We start from the raw sequence: 16,779 nt of genomic DNA on the forward strand, positions 1-16,779 counted from the left end.
TCTTTTTAAACATGCTCATCACATAATAGCTATTAAAGTAGGCCTAAGTAGGTTATTAACTCTACAAGATACCATAACATTCAAACAGAGAGAGTGTTACAAATCGGCTACTAAAAAGGTTATATCCCAAATAGGTGTAATATCATAGAATAAGACAGATAATATATCTTCATTATCAGACATTATTAGAACTGTTATGTTACAGACCGTATAAAACCTTCTTAGCCTCCATCACCAAACAAAGAAATAAATATCGCCACTAAAACCCATTAAACAGAAAAAAAAAATAAACTTCCCGCCGCCAACAAAAAGAATACGTTTCAATTTCAAAAATCGTACAAAACAAAATTCAAATTGGGAAGCGCGCGAAAACGAAAATTTTAAGCGCATGGATTGGCTGGAAATGGTCCGTGGTTACGTGCCATTGGTCAAAGATAATGTTTGTGTGACTAACAATTTTGTGCGGGGGAGATAAACCGAAAACCGACCGCAAATGTTGACAGAAGCTTACAAAGCACTACACAAAGGAAAACCAAATCTATTGTAGCGTGTTAAGATGTATTTTTAAGTGTTTTTCCTTCCATAGTTGTACCAGAAATGACGAGTGTGGGATGAAAAGAGACGGCAATTGCACGCGAAAGCCTTTTTGTCGGTTGCAGGAGGGAGATCGGTTATTTATTAAAGGGTTTCATTACATGTTCTTAGAATAAAAGAAGTATAAAAAATTGCAAACAGTTATGTCTGCTGACAATTCTATCCTGTAAATACTTAGGCAAGCTGAGGAGGCTTGAATGGGCTAATATTTTTTTTAATTAAAATCGACCTCGGTAATTTAATGTATATCAAATTAGTATAAAAAATATTGGACAACCATGAAAAACAATCGAAAACAAATAACGTTAAAATATATTGTAACTAGGTTATGTGGACATATCATATCCTATTTTTATATTTAATATCGAATAATTAACTCTCTTATTTCATTAATATCAGGAGAAATATTTAATACTCATTACAAAAAAAGGTTATTAAAAAAAAAAACATCACAAATCCTTAAATGAAACAGAAGAATTAATTTACAATATCCAACAACCAATTATCCCCAAAAAAAAATTAACTTAATAAACATATTAATACACTTCACTATATCTGTAGAGAGTAGATAATAATATTCATAAGTAAATCAAGTTGTCGTGTAACATTTCACGCGTAACTACGAAAGCACTCGAAGATAAAGATATCGACATAAATTAAACACATCATTAACATATCCAACCCCTTATTTCGTGAAATAATTTTATTATAATAGATAATTTAAAACTGCCCAAGTTCACCCCACCACTAGGGGGTTAAATGAGGAATGGGCGGAGCACGAATTAAAGCTACACAATATAAATCTATGCGTCTCTCTCGCACAAATGAGCAATCCTAATAGCAGTAAGCGGCTTACAATGGGTGTTGACACTCTCTAGTACTGCCGTCTCTTTTTGACCCGGGCTTATGGCAATAGAGTCGTTTCAATGGCCCTTCATAGTTATAAAGGTATAGACAAGCAGTGGAGGTCCACGTGAGATTTTGTAATCAGTGAATTGGCGCCTTTCACAAGTAGAGGCGCAATGTCCGCGCGTTTGACAGTTTGACGTTTCGTTTGGCGGGAAATATTATTGTGTGTTGACAGGCACGGTGCGAAGGCACTACACTAAACAGCCAGATAGAGTATTGTGAACTTTTTAAATTAACAAAATAGTGATGTTAAAAGCGGCCAGTTGAAGATAGTTTTAGTTATTGCTAGTGCAATAACTTGGATTTTGTGTAGAAGTAAGTTAAGGTAAGATGTCAAAAATATTTTTTTTGTTAAAAAAAAAGAAAGAGGATGCCATGGATATGTCGGAAATTTTAATTATTAAAAATAAATTAAACAAGTACCTTTATTTAAAAATCTATTGCAAATACAATAATCAAAAAGTGATAAATAATTATTTAAGTATGCATCCTTGCCTACACTATATTCGTAAGTTAAGCCCATAATTATTAATTTTTGTTTCCCATGAAGACGAGCGGTCTCTGAAAAGAAAAGTAAAAAAAAATTAAAACAAATTCAAAAATAATATACGAAAATTATGATGGCCCATCATTTATCATTTATCCTGTAATACTTTTAAACTCGTATATTGCCCTATATGTTTCAGAATCAAATAATGCAATAAAATATAATTCTATTACAATAAAAATATTTATTTTGTGGAATTAACTCAACCTTTCAATATTAATACTGAAGTATGATTATTTTTCGGTTATTTTCTATTTCCACTGCAATTACTAAATAAATATGTCTCTTTGTGTTATTGACTTACTACGATTAGTATATATCGCCAGATATTGAACTTATGAAGGCCGCACGAAAAATCGACTGTATACCAAAATATGTTTCTAATTTATCTAACAAGACTACATTTGGTTAGGTACCTACAGCCTACACCTAAAAAAAACACAATATTGATGTAATCTTAAAAAAAAAACACTCATTAAAAAACTCAAGAAAAACTAATAAAAAACCACAATAACGACCTCCATTTCATTACAGCTTTTTTGGTTATGTAAAATAAAGATTATTTACCTGCAGCTTAAGTAAAGAAACAAAATAAATGCAGTTTAGACGTTGTGACAATTAAACATTACAAGTTTATGATAAGCAAGCTTGCGAGTAACAAGTTATGAGCTAATTATTTCCCATAATACTCAAACACTTAAAAACATTATTTATTGCTATTTCATTTCATTTATCTACGGCCTACTAAAAATAAATATGTAACTGAATAAGGAGACACATAGATAAACTGGTCCTATATACTCGTAAGTAAATTATGATAGCTTAAACCAACACAAGACCAATTGCAAAAGCATTGAAATGTACCAGAATGACGTTCCTTCTCGACAACTGACAGAATTTTGAACTTTTCAATACATTTTGAGCGATTCCCTAGCGTTCGCGCTTGGAAAAAATACACTTTGTCTACTCTCTTAGCGTAAATGTATATGAAAAACAAAGATTTAAATCGCTCTCAAGGCAAATAACGTGTGACGTGCATCAATAAGTATGATTTTATTGCTTAGTTACTTTGCTTTTACAAAATATCTACCAAATCTATCGTGGATTCAGTTCAAGACTCATAAGATTCAACTTAAGATTAATGTTTTTTTACTCCTGAACAACCTCCACAATATAACAATTCATTTTACTACACAAAAGTAGAGGCTCTAAGTAGTTTTGTTTAGTAGGGCTTTAAAAGAGGTAGCGACCCTTGAGTTTGTTTCTACCTTTCTTCTCAGGGTAGTCAGAAAGGAAGTATGGCCCATGCGAACTTATAAGAGATGAATTAGATGACACAACCTTCTTGCAAAGGATTCACTTCATTCACTCCATTTCACTTCATTTTATTTTAGAGATGGCGCATTAACTGAAAAACTCGCTATGGCTAAAAATACAAATACAAAAATCAATGTTTCAAAAACCAGTAACAACTGATTAAGTTGCTTTTAAACTAAATCTTCAACATACAGCAAGTTCTGAAATATTTTAGTTTGAATGCGCGAATATTCGGTAAAATGGTCAAAGCAAGTGATCTTCAATTTACCGTCGTTATTTTTATCTGAATATTGATTCACGCATCGCATTGATCGCTTGCGGAAAAGGTCGATAAAATGACCAGTTCATGAAATAGTGATAAAATATAACATTTTAGCGAGCGGCTCGTTGTTCTGTTACAAGTGTCATTTTGTCAGTGAATACGTTCAGCACTACCCGAGAAAAGGCATGATTTAAGACTTAATTAGACCAAATAACTATGTCTAAATGCCTACAAATGTTTGATGTGTCTACTCTATTTTTTATCGTATATTTAATGTATATCCTGATATCCGAGCATAAACCATATTTAGGCGTCTAATGTGGCTTTACACACTCTTGAAATAATATCAGATGTACTGGTTTCCTCAAGAAGTTTTCGTTAACCGTTTCAGCAAGAGACTTCCTTTATAAATCGTACTTTCAATATAAAATACATTGATGCATGCCTGAATTTGACGTGGCTGTTCAACTCTCATAATACTAGATAATACCAGCCTTTATGTACTGATTTGGAGCAAAATATTTTTAGATTTTTTCTTTTTAGTACGAGCTAGCAGGACGAGCTTGATTCCTCTTCACAGAGCTAGTTGCTGTTAGGAATGGACCGAGATAGCTAGAAGGAGGGAAGGAAGGCCTTTGCTTTGCAGTGGGACACTTATTACTAATTATAATAATATTAATTTAGATACTTACTGTTAATTTACGTCTCGTTCGTCTAGGTTTCGCAGGACTCGTGGTGGTAGGTGTTTGTTTAGTTACTTTAGGTCGCTTTCCAAAGATAGGTCTTCGTCTAGTTGGCACAATTCTTGTTGGTGTCGGTTTTTGTCTTAGGAGTTGTTTAGTTGTTTTTTCTGTAGTACTTTCTTCTGGTGTGGTTTCTGCTGGAGTTGTTTCTTCTATAGTGGTGTCTGCTGGTGTGGTTTCTTCTACAGTGGTGTCTGCTGGTGTGGTTTCTGTTGGAGTCGTTTCTTCTGGTGTGGTTTCTGCTGGTGTGGTTTCTTCTGGAGTAGTTTCTTCTGGTGTGGTGTCTACTGTACTGGTTTCTGCTGTAGTCGTTACCTCTGTAGCGGTACCTTCAGGTGTGGTTTTTTCTGTAGTGGTGCCTTCTTGAGTGGTGTCCTCTAGAGTGGTTTCTTCAGGAGTTGTGGATGCTGTGGTGCTTTCTTCTTCAGTTGTTTCTCTAGGGCTGGTGTCTTCAGGTTTTATATCTCTTATAATCGTTTCTTCAGTACTAATTTCTTTTGATATATTGTTTTCTTTAATGGTATCGTGTGAGGTGATTTTTTCTGTGGTGGATTCTTCTGGAGTGATTTCTTCTAGAGGGGTCTTCTCTGTAGAGATTTCTATTGGTGTACTTTTTACTGTAGCAGTTTCTTGTGAGGCCATTTTTACTGTCGTATTTTCTGTTGGAGTGATTACTTCTGTAGTCGTTTCTTCAGGGGTGATTTCTGATAGAGCGGTATTTTTTGTAGTGATTTCCTCTTTGATGTCTACTTTTTGAACGGCTCTTCCTAAAATTATACCGTCTGCTATGTTTTGTACACTTACTCCTTCTGTAGTCGTTTCCTTTGTAGTGATGCCTTTTGTAGTAATTTCTTGTATAGTCACTTCTATAGTAGTTGTTTTTTCTGTAGTGATATCTTTGGGAGATAATTCTTGTCTAGTTGTTTCTTTTGCAGGGGGTTCTTCTTGAATAGTTTTTTCCGTAATGATGTATTTTGTACTGGTTTCGTTTTCAAAAGCTTTTTCTGTAGTAGTTTCGATTTTTTTACTTGCAGAAGGCATTACTTCTTTTTCTATTTTTGAAGGGACTGACCCTCGCTCTTCTTCTGAGGTGGAAGCTTCTTTTTGAACCGGTGATTCATCTCTCATATTATCAGTAAGTGTGTCAAATTGAACATTTCCAGAATTGACAGCGTCCTGTTGTATGTGTAATACCGTAGGTATTTTTTCTTCCTCTAACTTTATATCACTTGTGGTTTTTGTTTTGTCTTGCTTGATGCTATCTTGGTCAGCTTGTGCAGGTATATCATTCTGAATCCGATTTTTAAGAGAAACTGCTTCTGCAGGAGCTTCTTCTTTGCTAGCTGCAGCAGTAAGCTTCTGCTGTTCAGTCACTTCTTGGAAACTTTCATTGGTTGCGATTACTTTCACAGGTTCCTCAGAGTCTTCATGTAAAATTATAGAAGAGGCGTTATCCTTCATAGTATTATTCTCTGCATTTATTATTACCATAGATTCGTTCGCCGCTAATTCAGTTAGAGTGTTTATTATCTCCTCAAAAGATGTCCTAATGGTTGTTGTTTCGAGCGAATTTTCGTTTGTTAATGTCTCACTAGTGCTTTTGTTCACTATCGTCTGAGTAGTTGGTCTGTCTTCACTAGTTATATTTACAGTTTCATTCGTAGGCGAATTAGTCTGTTTTTCATTTGAAATTTCATCAAATGACGATTGCCCGTTCTTTGTTTCAAACATATTTTTATCTGTAGTAGTTTCAGAATCAGACTTATTAGATATGTCATAAAAACGTGGCTTATCTGTAGTCATTATTGATTCGTTAACATTTATTATAGCCCCTGTTTCATTAGCAATCGTGTTATCAAAATTGCTTATGTTATTCACAAACATTTCTTGATATGTAGTTGTTTCGGGAAGTCTCGTAGCTTCATTTGTTGGTTGAAAGGTTGATTGATTTGCCATTATTACTATAATTAAAAAATAAGCTTTAGTCTTCGGAAAACATTAAAATCACGTAATCCAAGTAAATCTAGAATAAGCAAAGTAAATATTCGTGACTATGCAGGGGTCAAACTCGAATAATTGTGTGGTGATCAATGTGGTATATCATTCGGTAATTGGTGCAGTTAATAAAGTACATGTTTAATAGATAGTTTTGTTTGTTTGTTTAAAAGCTGGTTTGTTGCTGATTGGTTTCATCAGCAATTCGTTATTGTAAAAGTCCTTTCGAATATGTTTCATACTTACATGTTTGCAAATCGCTTTCATTTGTAGCTGTTACAATTGTATCGTTAATGATATCTGTCTCAATAAATGACGAATTTATTAATAATGGTTCTTCTTTGGGTTTAATAGTAGATTTATCAGGTTTAGGCGTAGTAAAATCCAAATTTTTGTGACCTTCTTTATCGTGATTTTCAGAGAAAACACTAATAATCTCACCGTTTCCATCTGATAAATTATCGTCAAACTCCTTGTTTAAAGTTAGCTTTGGTTTATTCAGAGTGTCAGTGTGATTATCGTTAACACCCATTATTGTATTTGCCGACGTATTTTTTTTAGGATTTAAATCAGATTTTTTATGGGCTGGAATTATTTTACTCTCTAAACGATTTAATATGTCACTTGTGAAATTATCAATTACTTCGTTGTACATTTCATTCCATTCCTCTTTTGATTGCTTAGGTTGTTCAGTAGTACTAAAAATTTTATCTGATTTTCCATGATTGATTAAAACAATAGGTTTGAACTTTTTATTGGTATTGACGAATAGTTTATTTCGTTTATTGAATTCTCTATTTGTAAACTCTTTCTTTTGGTCTAATATCCTATTGATCATGGCATCTTTGTATTGATCTACGGTGAGATAAGGATGAGGTATTCTCGATTCAACGGGATTATTAATGTAAACAACAGGGCTTTCATGTGAACCTTCGTTCAAACCTTCCAAATTGTGTGTTTTCAAACCGTTTACTTCTCTTAATCGCTGTAAATGCAATATATACTGTCTGTTTGATTTGTAATACCTCCTGTCAGTGTCTGCATCTACAAAAATGTAATTATCAAGGTTAATACCAAAAGGTTGAAAATCACAAATATAATTGATTGACAGTCTGGTCGTGAAGATATTATTATCATGTGTTTAATAACTACGCCGCGGAAGATAGTGACTCCTGTTTGGAGTTTTTACTCTGTGCCGTTTTTAAATAATCTATACTGTTTACTAATATATAAAGCCGAAGAGTTTGTTTGTTTGAACGCGCTAATCTCAGGAATTTCTGGTTCAATTTTTTTGTGTTGAATAGTCTATTCATCGAGGAAGGTTTTAGGCTATAAACCATCACGCTGCGACTAATAGGATCGAAGATACAATGGAAAATGTGGAAAAAACAGGGCAGGTATAAATCATAACATATCTTCTAACCACACGGACGAAGTCGCGGGCAACAGCTAGTAATACATACCTACATGACGAGGGTTTCTTAAATATTACTTTAGTTCGCTAAATGTAATTATTCTTTAATACCTTCTATCTCCGGACTAGTTGTAATTGTAGTTGAAGATGTATTTGTATCTTGTGCACACACATTACGACACACACTTATTAATATATTTACATATAGAAAACGATATAAATTATTCATCATAATTTCTCACATGTTTTTCAGTATGAAACTGTTAACGTGTTTTACGAATTGCTCTTTTATACGCTTCGATGGATATTAATTGACGATAAATACTTGGAAATATTAATAGTGTTTTATTATGTGTGTTTTTAACATTACACACATTTAAATGGTGGTTTGTTCGTCTTTTGTACGGTTTCTGTGGAAAATATTTCAATTAAAATTTTCGTAAAAACATTGATAACGGAAATCCTCATGCCCAAAAAACGGCCCAAGAAAAAGTATTTCAGGATTTGACGGAAGCCTTTGCCAAACCGTGGTACACAGTGGGCTAGATATATTAAAACCATATTTTTTTTGTAAACGTCTTCAATGTTTAACTAAATAAATGTTTCGATCTTTATGTATATATTTTACAGCACATTGTAATGTTCACAAACTTACTTTTATACATCTATTGTAGCAACTAAGATATAATAAAGTGCCAGAGGCATTAGTTCCGTTTTCTTAGTTTCGACACATTTTATACCGAATTGCTCACCCTGTGTACCCCGCTCCTTTGGGGGATTTTTTACCGGGTTATTATAGCATATAACACTCACACATAACACAGATAAATAAGGTAAAAGATTTTCCAAAATTCTTTTAGTTGATACTGAGATTATTTCCCACAACACCACTAATTCACAAACGTTACCCCTTTATAATATAACAATAGGTGTAAAGCTACTTAAATCATTGCAATTGACTTTAGATGTTATTAATAATAATAATAATAATAATAAATTCTTTATTTGTCAATTGTACATAGTTATAATATGGTTGATTTCCCTGTCTCCTGTACTAGTATACACTGTGTTACAGGAGCCAGCATCCTCCCCCATTACCTTTGTCTTAAACAACAAAACGATGAGGTACAATTTTCAAACGAAAAGATATAATAAAACAAAAACAAGGAAATTTAAAAATTAAATGAAATTTGAAAAGTAAAAAGTAAAAAGTAAAACATGCGAAGCCATTAATTCTGCGTGCGTATGTTGATGAGTTCAGCGTGTTTTGGGTGCGTGTGTGTGTGTGTGTGTGTGTGTGTGTGTGTGTGTGTGTGTGTGTTGTGATTAATATCTGTAAAAATATCTAAAAATTACTGAAATTCCATCTAGAATTAGTCAAGTCTTTAAATCCTGCCGTCGGTTAACCTAGACAAGCGTACCTATGTTGCTAACCGTTTCAAGTCAAAATATCTCTGTTTGAGTGTTTCATTCTTATATAAGGACAAACATATGAATACTGATTTTAATATAGCGATAGTTTTAAAAAGATTAAGTATTCTTTGGATGAGTTTTCCAAAGCACCTATCGAATATCAATGTCAATTAACATCTATTTTAAAATAAGACCTATAAGTCAAAGTAGGTAGAGTCTTATAGTAAGGCATTAGGCAAGACCACTATGTAACTATGTATTTATTTGTATCCAATCCTATACAATATAGGATTGGATAAGTGGTGTGCAATAAATAATACTCTATTGTATTACTTAATTGTATTAAAAGTTGGAACCTCGAACCTACATACATACGTGATACTCCCATTTTCCGGCTATACTATTTGGTGTTTACAAAAATAATGTAATTAATACGTAAATAAAACCTGTTAGCAATTCTTCTGCCCGCACACAAAATATACTATTTGTTCTCATAAAGGTTTTTGAATAGCCTTTTCTTCGAGTGCGTTTTGATCGTTTGCGTCATTGCCAGAATTAACTTAGAACGTGGATATAACTTAGTACGTATATTTCACTTAGATCGACTTCCCATTTGATCTTCACAACCCATTTTAGTAGATAATCAGTTTTCGAATAAGAAGGGTTGGAGGAATTGTTAGCTACTGTCAAAAATCAACATTAGATGTTTGGGACTAACGGCTTTCGATGTTTTCCGACAAATTTACTACTGATTTATTTAGATAGATCTTACCACATACCAAAGTTTTACGTTCGCTGTGTACGCAAGTGGCATTCTACACAAACTAATAACTTACACATTGCATTGTCGCTTAAGTTTACAAAGTTAGTTACGCTATTCCCTGCTACATGGAGCAAGAGGCATGCAACCTCTTTTAGTAATAGCTGCAGTTAGAGTGAGAGAACTGACACCGTGAGTAGTGGCGTCTCCCTTCTACTACTGCAACATTTTAAAAGGAGATGGTGGGCTACAACAAATACCTACTAAAAGTATGATTTTTTTCTTAAAAAAACTACTCCCGATCTAAGGAATCTCTTTCTTGCGTTGCGGCTTCAAAAACATTTAAATCACCTGCACAAATACACCCACATTCCGAACAAGCATTCGCATCACTCCGCACTCGTCCACCTATAATGACTGTATATTATGAAAAATCATCGCCTATCCGTAAAGTCAAAAGAAAGTCTTAAAGTATCTTCAACAATCATTAAAAGATGATATGGTGACACTTGGTACCTTGGAACACACATAAAATAGTATTTTCACCTACGTCAAATGTATAACTATTATCATACAATTTCCTTTATAATATTAAAATAACAACGTGTCCTACAAAGAATATCAGTCTAGGTTTAAAAGTAAAATCTCCAATTTTTAGCCATGTTCTCAGATTACTCGGGTAATATTGCTCATTTTAATATCCAAACGAATTATAAGCAAAAACTCTGCAACACAACTCAAAATTGAACATTCAGATCACCTCAAAACGTTGGTTTACCAATGCGGTAATAGACTTCACGCCATGTATTCAGGAGAGCAGTAGATATAACGTCATTAGTACCGCCGCTGTCCACCCTCCGTGTAATCTTTTAATCGCCTCTTACTACACATGCGAGGCGTAGGGGCGACTGTCCCTATCCTCAAACCAAAATATGATCCCTCTTTCCACTTCCTATAGTAGTAGTGTCAATTTGTATATTCAACGGATGCCAAAAATGGTTCTGAATCTGAAATGCTTTTTTTTAACGATGAACTTCGAATATGTATAGTTTGTGGAGGTTATTTCTTTAGAATTTAGTATTTTAATGAGTATTTATTCATAACTTAAAATGAGTGTAAGTCAAAGTGTAATTCAATATTAACCGAGCTCGAAGTCTTTATCCAACGGCGTAGTTTATATTTGTTACCTCTTGCAAATGTTGTCTGCAAGGATGTAAAAGACCTACTTTGTACATTTTTCCGGCGGGTTCTTTATACGTAATTAATGATTGTGCATAAAATATGGTATAAACAATGACTGAATAAATTACATTTACATTAGTTTATCACAAAATTCCACTTCCATTGATTCCCTGAGATTCACCGAGCATTAGTGTTCGGTAGTATTAATTGGCGATTGTAGATCCCGGATTATAGTAGTCGTCATCCACGAATACATGTCTCAAGTAAGTGTCTTTGTGAATGTGACTTGAATGTTTCTGAAACCTCTGCGACACAGGGATAAAATTCCCTACAAAAAAGCGTTACTTTAAATCTTGTTCTTTCATCCAGGTCGTCACCATAGAAGAATACGGGGTGTACACGATGCTGCCGGCGCAGCAGCTGGCTCCCATCAGCCCGTGGCCGCCCGACGGAAACCTGCTGGACAGGATGGACGACCTGGCGCACAAAGGTAAAGGTAATGGTGATCACCATCACTTACCAATAGAGTATATTAATTGTAGTTAGGTATATAAGGGCTTTTGAAGTACAGTAGGTAGAGTTGTTTAATGATGGAACAGTTTCACGTTTCATTTCAGTTTCATATATATGTAGGAACTGGATGCAAGATAAGTATTGAATAGCTAGATTCCAGTTTAATTTATTAAAATTACTTAAGGTGCATTTATTTTTGTTTGTAGATGAAAGTTAGACTGAATGTGCATCTCTGAATTAAGTATTAATAGAAAAATATTCATTGCTACATGTAAAATAATCAGTGCTCGTTTCAATAACTAAAAGAAAATTAAGATAGAGCACTTTCTCCACAAAAATCTTTAAAAGTCAAAGAAGTCCTTTCGAATGGCTCCTCAAACAGCAAAAAGTAATGGTAGAAGACTATTACGAAAATCTAAATAGAGCACCTTATCGTTCCAAAATCTTGTAACCAAAAAAAAGTTAGAGAGACATCACGTGATTCAGAACGCGTGATTAATTGGAGTAAGCAATGCTATGGTGCGGCAGGTCACAGCGGTGTTAACCAGCTCGGCGGGGTGTTTGTAGGAGGCAGGCCGCTGCCGGACTCCACGCGCCAGAAGATCGTGGAGCTGGCGCACTCGGGCGCGCGGCCCTGCGACATCAGCCGCATCCTGCAGGTCTCCAACGGCTGCGTCTCCAAGATACTCGGCAGGTCTGTGATAAAAAAAAAACTTTTTGCTTATTTTTCTGTTTGAGTCGATTGTTAATTTAAGTTAAGTTGTTAAGCCAATTTAATTTGTTAACCAGAAATATAACCCTCCTCTTTCTTCTTTTTGCCATAAATGTTGAAATGTGCTCTGTAGGTATACGGATATGTAGATATAATAATTAACCGACATTAAATCGACCAAACTACTTATCACGTAAATATGCTATTCTCCATTTATGGAAATAAAACTGTTACAAAAAAGACTCTTTTATAGAAGATGCGTCGTCAATTTTTAGCGATTCAGGAAGCATAATGCTTATAAAGCTATTAAATGATGTAACGGTTTACTCACGCGTATTTATCGGGGTAGCCCGACTAGTTTCGGACCCAACCGGAGTCCTTAATCATGAGCAGACGCGGCGGGATCGCGAGTCGAACAGTTCGACTCCGGTTGGGTGAGTAAACCGTTACATCATTTAATAATGAATCAGTCTCACGATAGTTATTATAAAAAAGCTTATAAAGCTCTTACAAGTCATCCCACGCTTCATACACCTACTAGACTTCTGTACTTGTAGCGATAACAATCAATACAGATATTATACTTGTGTGCAACGAGCATATTGCACAAAATAGAATCTCACGGTTCTTATTATATTATTATTATCTCATGGACTGTTCAAAGCAAACAAGATCCAAAAAATGCAAATTAATTCGTGAGAAAAACGCATACAAAAAGAAACTCAAATACAATCATTAAATTAAAAAAATAGTACATTAATAACATACAATATTATAAAACCTCATTTGTGTTTAATACCGGCTGTAACCGCAACTCGCAAGTCTGAAAAAAAACATGGCGTAAAAAGTTGAGCTACTCATGTTACCTAGCTGTCACTAGAGCGACTCGTCAATTCCCGCCAAGGTATGTAGAGTTAAGAGTAATTAATATTGAGTAAATAGACGGAAATGTTGATTTCCAGTTGTAAAATTGAAGTATATTTATTGTAAGCCTTTTAAAAAAAGTTCGTGCTTGTTAAAACAGTAACTAGTCAAAAATATATTTCTTTTTTATTTGAATTCTTTGAGTGTATGTAAGAAAAAGGTAGAAAAAATATTAATAATAAAAAATGTTTTCCAATTTCGATCGATAGAACAACCACGATTAAAAATTAAATATTTTGCGATAATTTAAAACTAAATTCCGTTCCTTTTTCGAAATATCATCCATCGCATCTATTTTATTTGCATTTATTATTGCGTGCATAAAAAATTAAATAGAGAAGACAGTTTCGTTGTCATTTTCAAAATAACGATTTCAACGAAATACCTTTCGTTTTTTCAAAATATTAGTGTGTGGTTTTAAATAGTTTTGAAGCTACCTAAGAGACTGGCCGCAATCCTAGTTGTTTCCATACCGGTCGTTGCGGTCAGCTAGAGGCGCGCACACTACGATGCTGCGGTCGCGACCAGTCACTAGAGGTGTATCTTACTGCATGCCTCGCATACCTCTGTCGTATCTCTAGTTTTGTTATCGACTGCGGTTGGCCGTTTAGTTTTAGATGAGGTTCTTTTTATTAATGAAGGAAGGGATAGTTTAGGTGTCGCAAGTCTCCGAAATCCGAATAAATCGTTCATTACCATGATGAAACTTTAAGTTTGTGTGTTGGGCCAATGGGCCGTAGTTACCTACGTTAGGTATTTGAGACCTGCATGACTATAAGTACGACAGACATGTTAACTGGCAAAACAGCTACAAATAACAAAATTAATCTGAATCAGTCATGTTGGTTTATGGTGTGTGTTTTGTCATGAAATTTCAATTTTTTGTGAACTCTTCCAAAGTTCACTTCCACCTTACCAAAAACAAAATGCAAAGTAATTACTACCGCAATATAAAACGGACGACGACAGCTGGCGAGCAAAGCGAATAAAAAATGCATTGGCACCAAACCTGACACCGTCCACTCGCAACCCGATACCGACAGACCCGAGGTGTAGGGGAAAATAATTATTTCACGAAACTTACCTAAAAATACTAAAATACTCAAACCTTTTCCTAAAATTTTTGTCACTAGAAACATTTTTGCAAATATATCACACATATCAACATTATTATTTTATTCTGCAATTAGTTTTATGTTCCATTAAAGTGCAAAGGATTTCCCCTTGTCTAGATCCTGTTCTGTACTAGCTAATGATTCTTTTGAGGCTGGTTTCGGATGTTGGTTCGAAGCAAAATACACAACAACAACTCGTTAGCCAAATACGAAGGCACTACTTTTAATTTAAATAAAGTATGATTTGGAATAGACACGACAATCTCCGTATAATGTGTTATTTCGCTTCCACTACTGCTTACTTCAAAAGCTGTAAGAACTCATAAAACTTCTACAATATTAGACGAGTATGCTTTCGGTCACTGCAATTACAACCAGACTCTCTAACACCAAGCCTTTTTGGGTGTGGAAAAGAAATGCTACTCTACGCCGTGTATTGTCTCTCTCGCTTCCACAAACATAATCATATTACGAGACTATATTTTACCATCACATTATCTTACCATTAAGACATGGTGGTAAACGATGTAACTACTGTGGTCAAAAGATCCAGGAAAAAAGAAACTACCTGTTACGTGGCAATGTCCCATTTTCTTATCTTCTTTACCAAGTAATCACCTTCTGCCCAGGTACTACGAGACGGGTTCCATCAGGCCGCGCGCTATCGGCGGCTCCAAGCCGCGGGTGGCGACGGCTGAAGTCGTCAGCAAGATCGCGCAGTACAAAAGGGAGTGCCCTTCGATCTTCGCGTGGGAGATCAGGGATCGTCTGCTCAGTGAGGGTGTCTGTACATCGGATAATATACCTAGTGTGAGTATACTTAAGTTCTTGAATCCATTGGTGTTAAATTAACAGGGTACCTACTTTGTACTATGTGTTCGTGCTTAAAATAAAAGTCGCAACGTGTATGTATGCTTTTTTAAGGAAAATATCAGGCTATTTTCTGGTCGGCAATAGTTGTTTGTAAAAAGAATGGAAAGGTTAAAATTGTACGATCTGTAACAATTTAAATCTGTTTTGAACAAACAAACAACGTATTTGACGATACTTTTATACATATAAAAGAAACACATACTCTTCATCATACTACTCACGTAAAACAGTATATGTAGAAATAAAAACGTTTTTCAATACAGTTTATTTAATAGATTACAATCAATTTACATAAATCAAAGCTCACGCATCTTACGTATTCAAATCACAGCCGAAATATCGAGATCAGACTTACACTTCCCAGAAACGCCTTCGAGAAAGTATGAAAAATACGAAAGGGCGCCTCGTAAAATACAATGGGCGCACACCCCAAGCTACGGACGCTATATACAGAATGCTATAACGCCTTATCTTTCCCCGGCACTATACAGGACTCCCCTCCCCCCACCACTTGGCGGCAAAACAATATGACGTTATAAGTTTTTTTCTTCATTTTTTTTCCTTTTTTGAATACGGGGCCGCTCCCTAGCGGGACATCCTTTAGACGTCGATACGTCTTCTCGTATAGAGGCTGTTTTATGCCAGTGCGAATACTGCTGAAACAAAAGTGGAATGAACGCGACTAAATTTAAATCATTTTTGGCACCGGACGGATAACCCTGGTTTAGCTTGGTTTTTCAGGTTTTGTTCCAAGTGAAAAACTAATATTTTTTTACTGCACGCAGTTATAGCGCCATACCATGACCAGGTTCCAATGATTTCCTAACGAATGAATTCAAAAACTTAAGTGATTGAAAAAGATCTTGGGTTAAAATATTTACATAGTATAAAATTTAAGAATCTCTTATGGTCTGTAGGAAATTATATAAGTCAAATAAATAAGTCAGTCTTTACATAATTTATGACTTACTACCTACTAACGAACGTAATATTAAAGTTCAAGATAATATAATTATGTAGCATAAAACATTTATAATTCTGACAATAATCTATTGGAGATTAACAAGTTCAAAGATGGAGCTGGTCTATCCACGGCTGGACTATAATGTGTCGTGAACTGAGATCGTCCTTTTCCAGTATGATACCGAAAACAATCAATCTTAAACTATATAATGGATGTTGAATCTGTGCACGTCAGACAACCCTTGCTAACTGCTATTTAACATCCATCACGAAAGAACTTGTTGATTTAGTTCAAGCTGATCACTCAAACAAAATCACTTACATCTTCTAACTTCATATTATTTTAAGATTTTTCGAGTGAACGAACGAAATACTGCCATGGCTCATGAATGTTAACCAGCTATTTACCTAACTCTTTCGCAGTTATAAAAAAGTAACAAAAAAAAATAAAAAAAGATATAAAAGTTAACGTAGCGCAAAAGATACAGTAATAACGTGAAGAAACTCGCAAAAATTACTCTGCAATTTTACGAGCACCGCTGA

General features: G+C 34.7%; 2 protein-coding genes across 2 annotated transcripts; one reads left to right on the top strand and one right to left on the bottom strand.

The window, feature by feature from the left end:
• Window positions 1-1,970: 1,970 nt before the first annotated feature.
• LOC113499820 (salivary glue protein Sgs-3-like) lies at window positions 1,971-5,418 on the bottom strand. The gene is made up of 2 exons (XM_026880362.1): window positions 4,322-5,418; window positions 1,971-2,064 (listed from the first exon to the last, which is right to left on the bottom strand). Exons 1-2 carry the CDS (start codon window positions 5,411-5,413, stop codon window positions 2,032-2,034), a joined length of 1,125 nt encoding a protein of 374 aa, XP_026736163.1. The 5' UTR covers window positions 5,414-5,418; the 3' UTR covers window positions 1,971-2,031.
• Window positions 5,419-11,390: 5,972 nt separating this feature from the next.
• LOC113500213 (paired box protein Pax-6-like) lies at window positions 11,391-16,263 on the top strand. Its single transcript, XM_026880922.1, has 4 exons — window positions 11,391-11,399; window positions 11,506-11,626; window positions 12,073-12,343; window positions 15,030-16,263. Exons 1-4 carry the CDS (start codon window positions 11,391-11,393, stop codon window positions 15,250-15,252), a joined length of 624 nt encoding a protein of 207 aa, XP_026736723.1. The 3' UTR covers window positions 15,253-16,263.
• The last annotated feature ends 516 nt before the right edge of the window (window positions 16,264-16,779 follow it).

The sequence above is a fragment of the Trichoplusia ni genome, chromosome 13 (assembly GCF_003590095.1).
Source record: "Trichoplusia ni isolate ovarian cell line Hi5 chromosome 13, tn1, whole genome shotgun sequence".
Classification (NCBI taxonomy): Eukaryota; Metazoa; Arthropoda; class Insecta; order Lepidoptera; family Noctuidae; genus Trichoplusia; species Trichoplusia ni.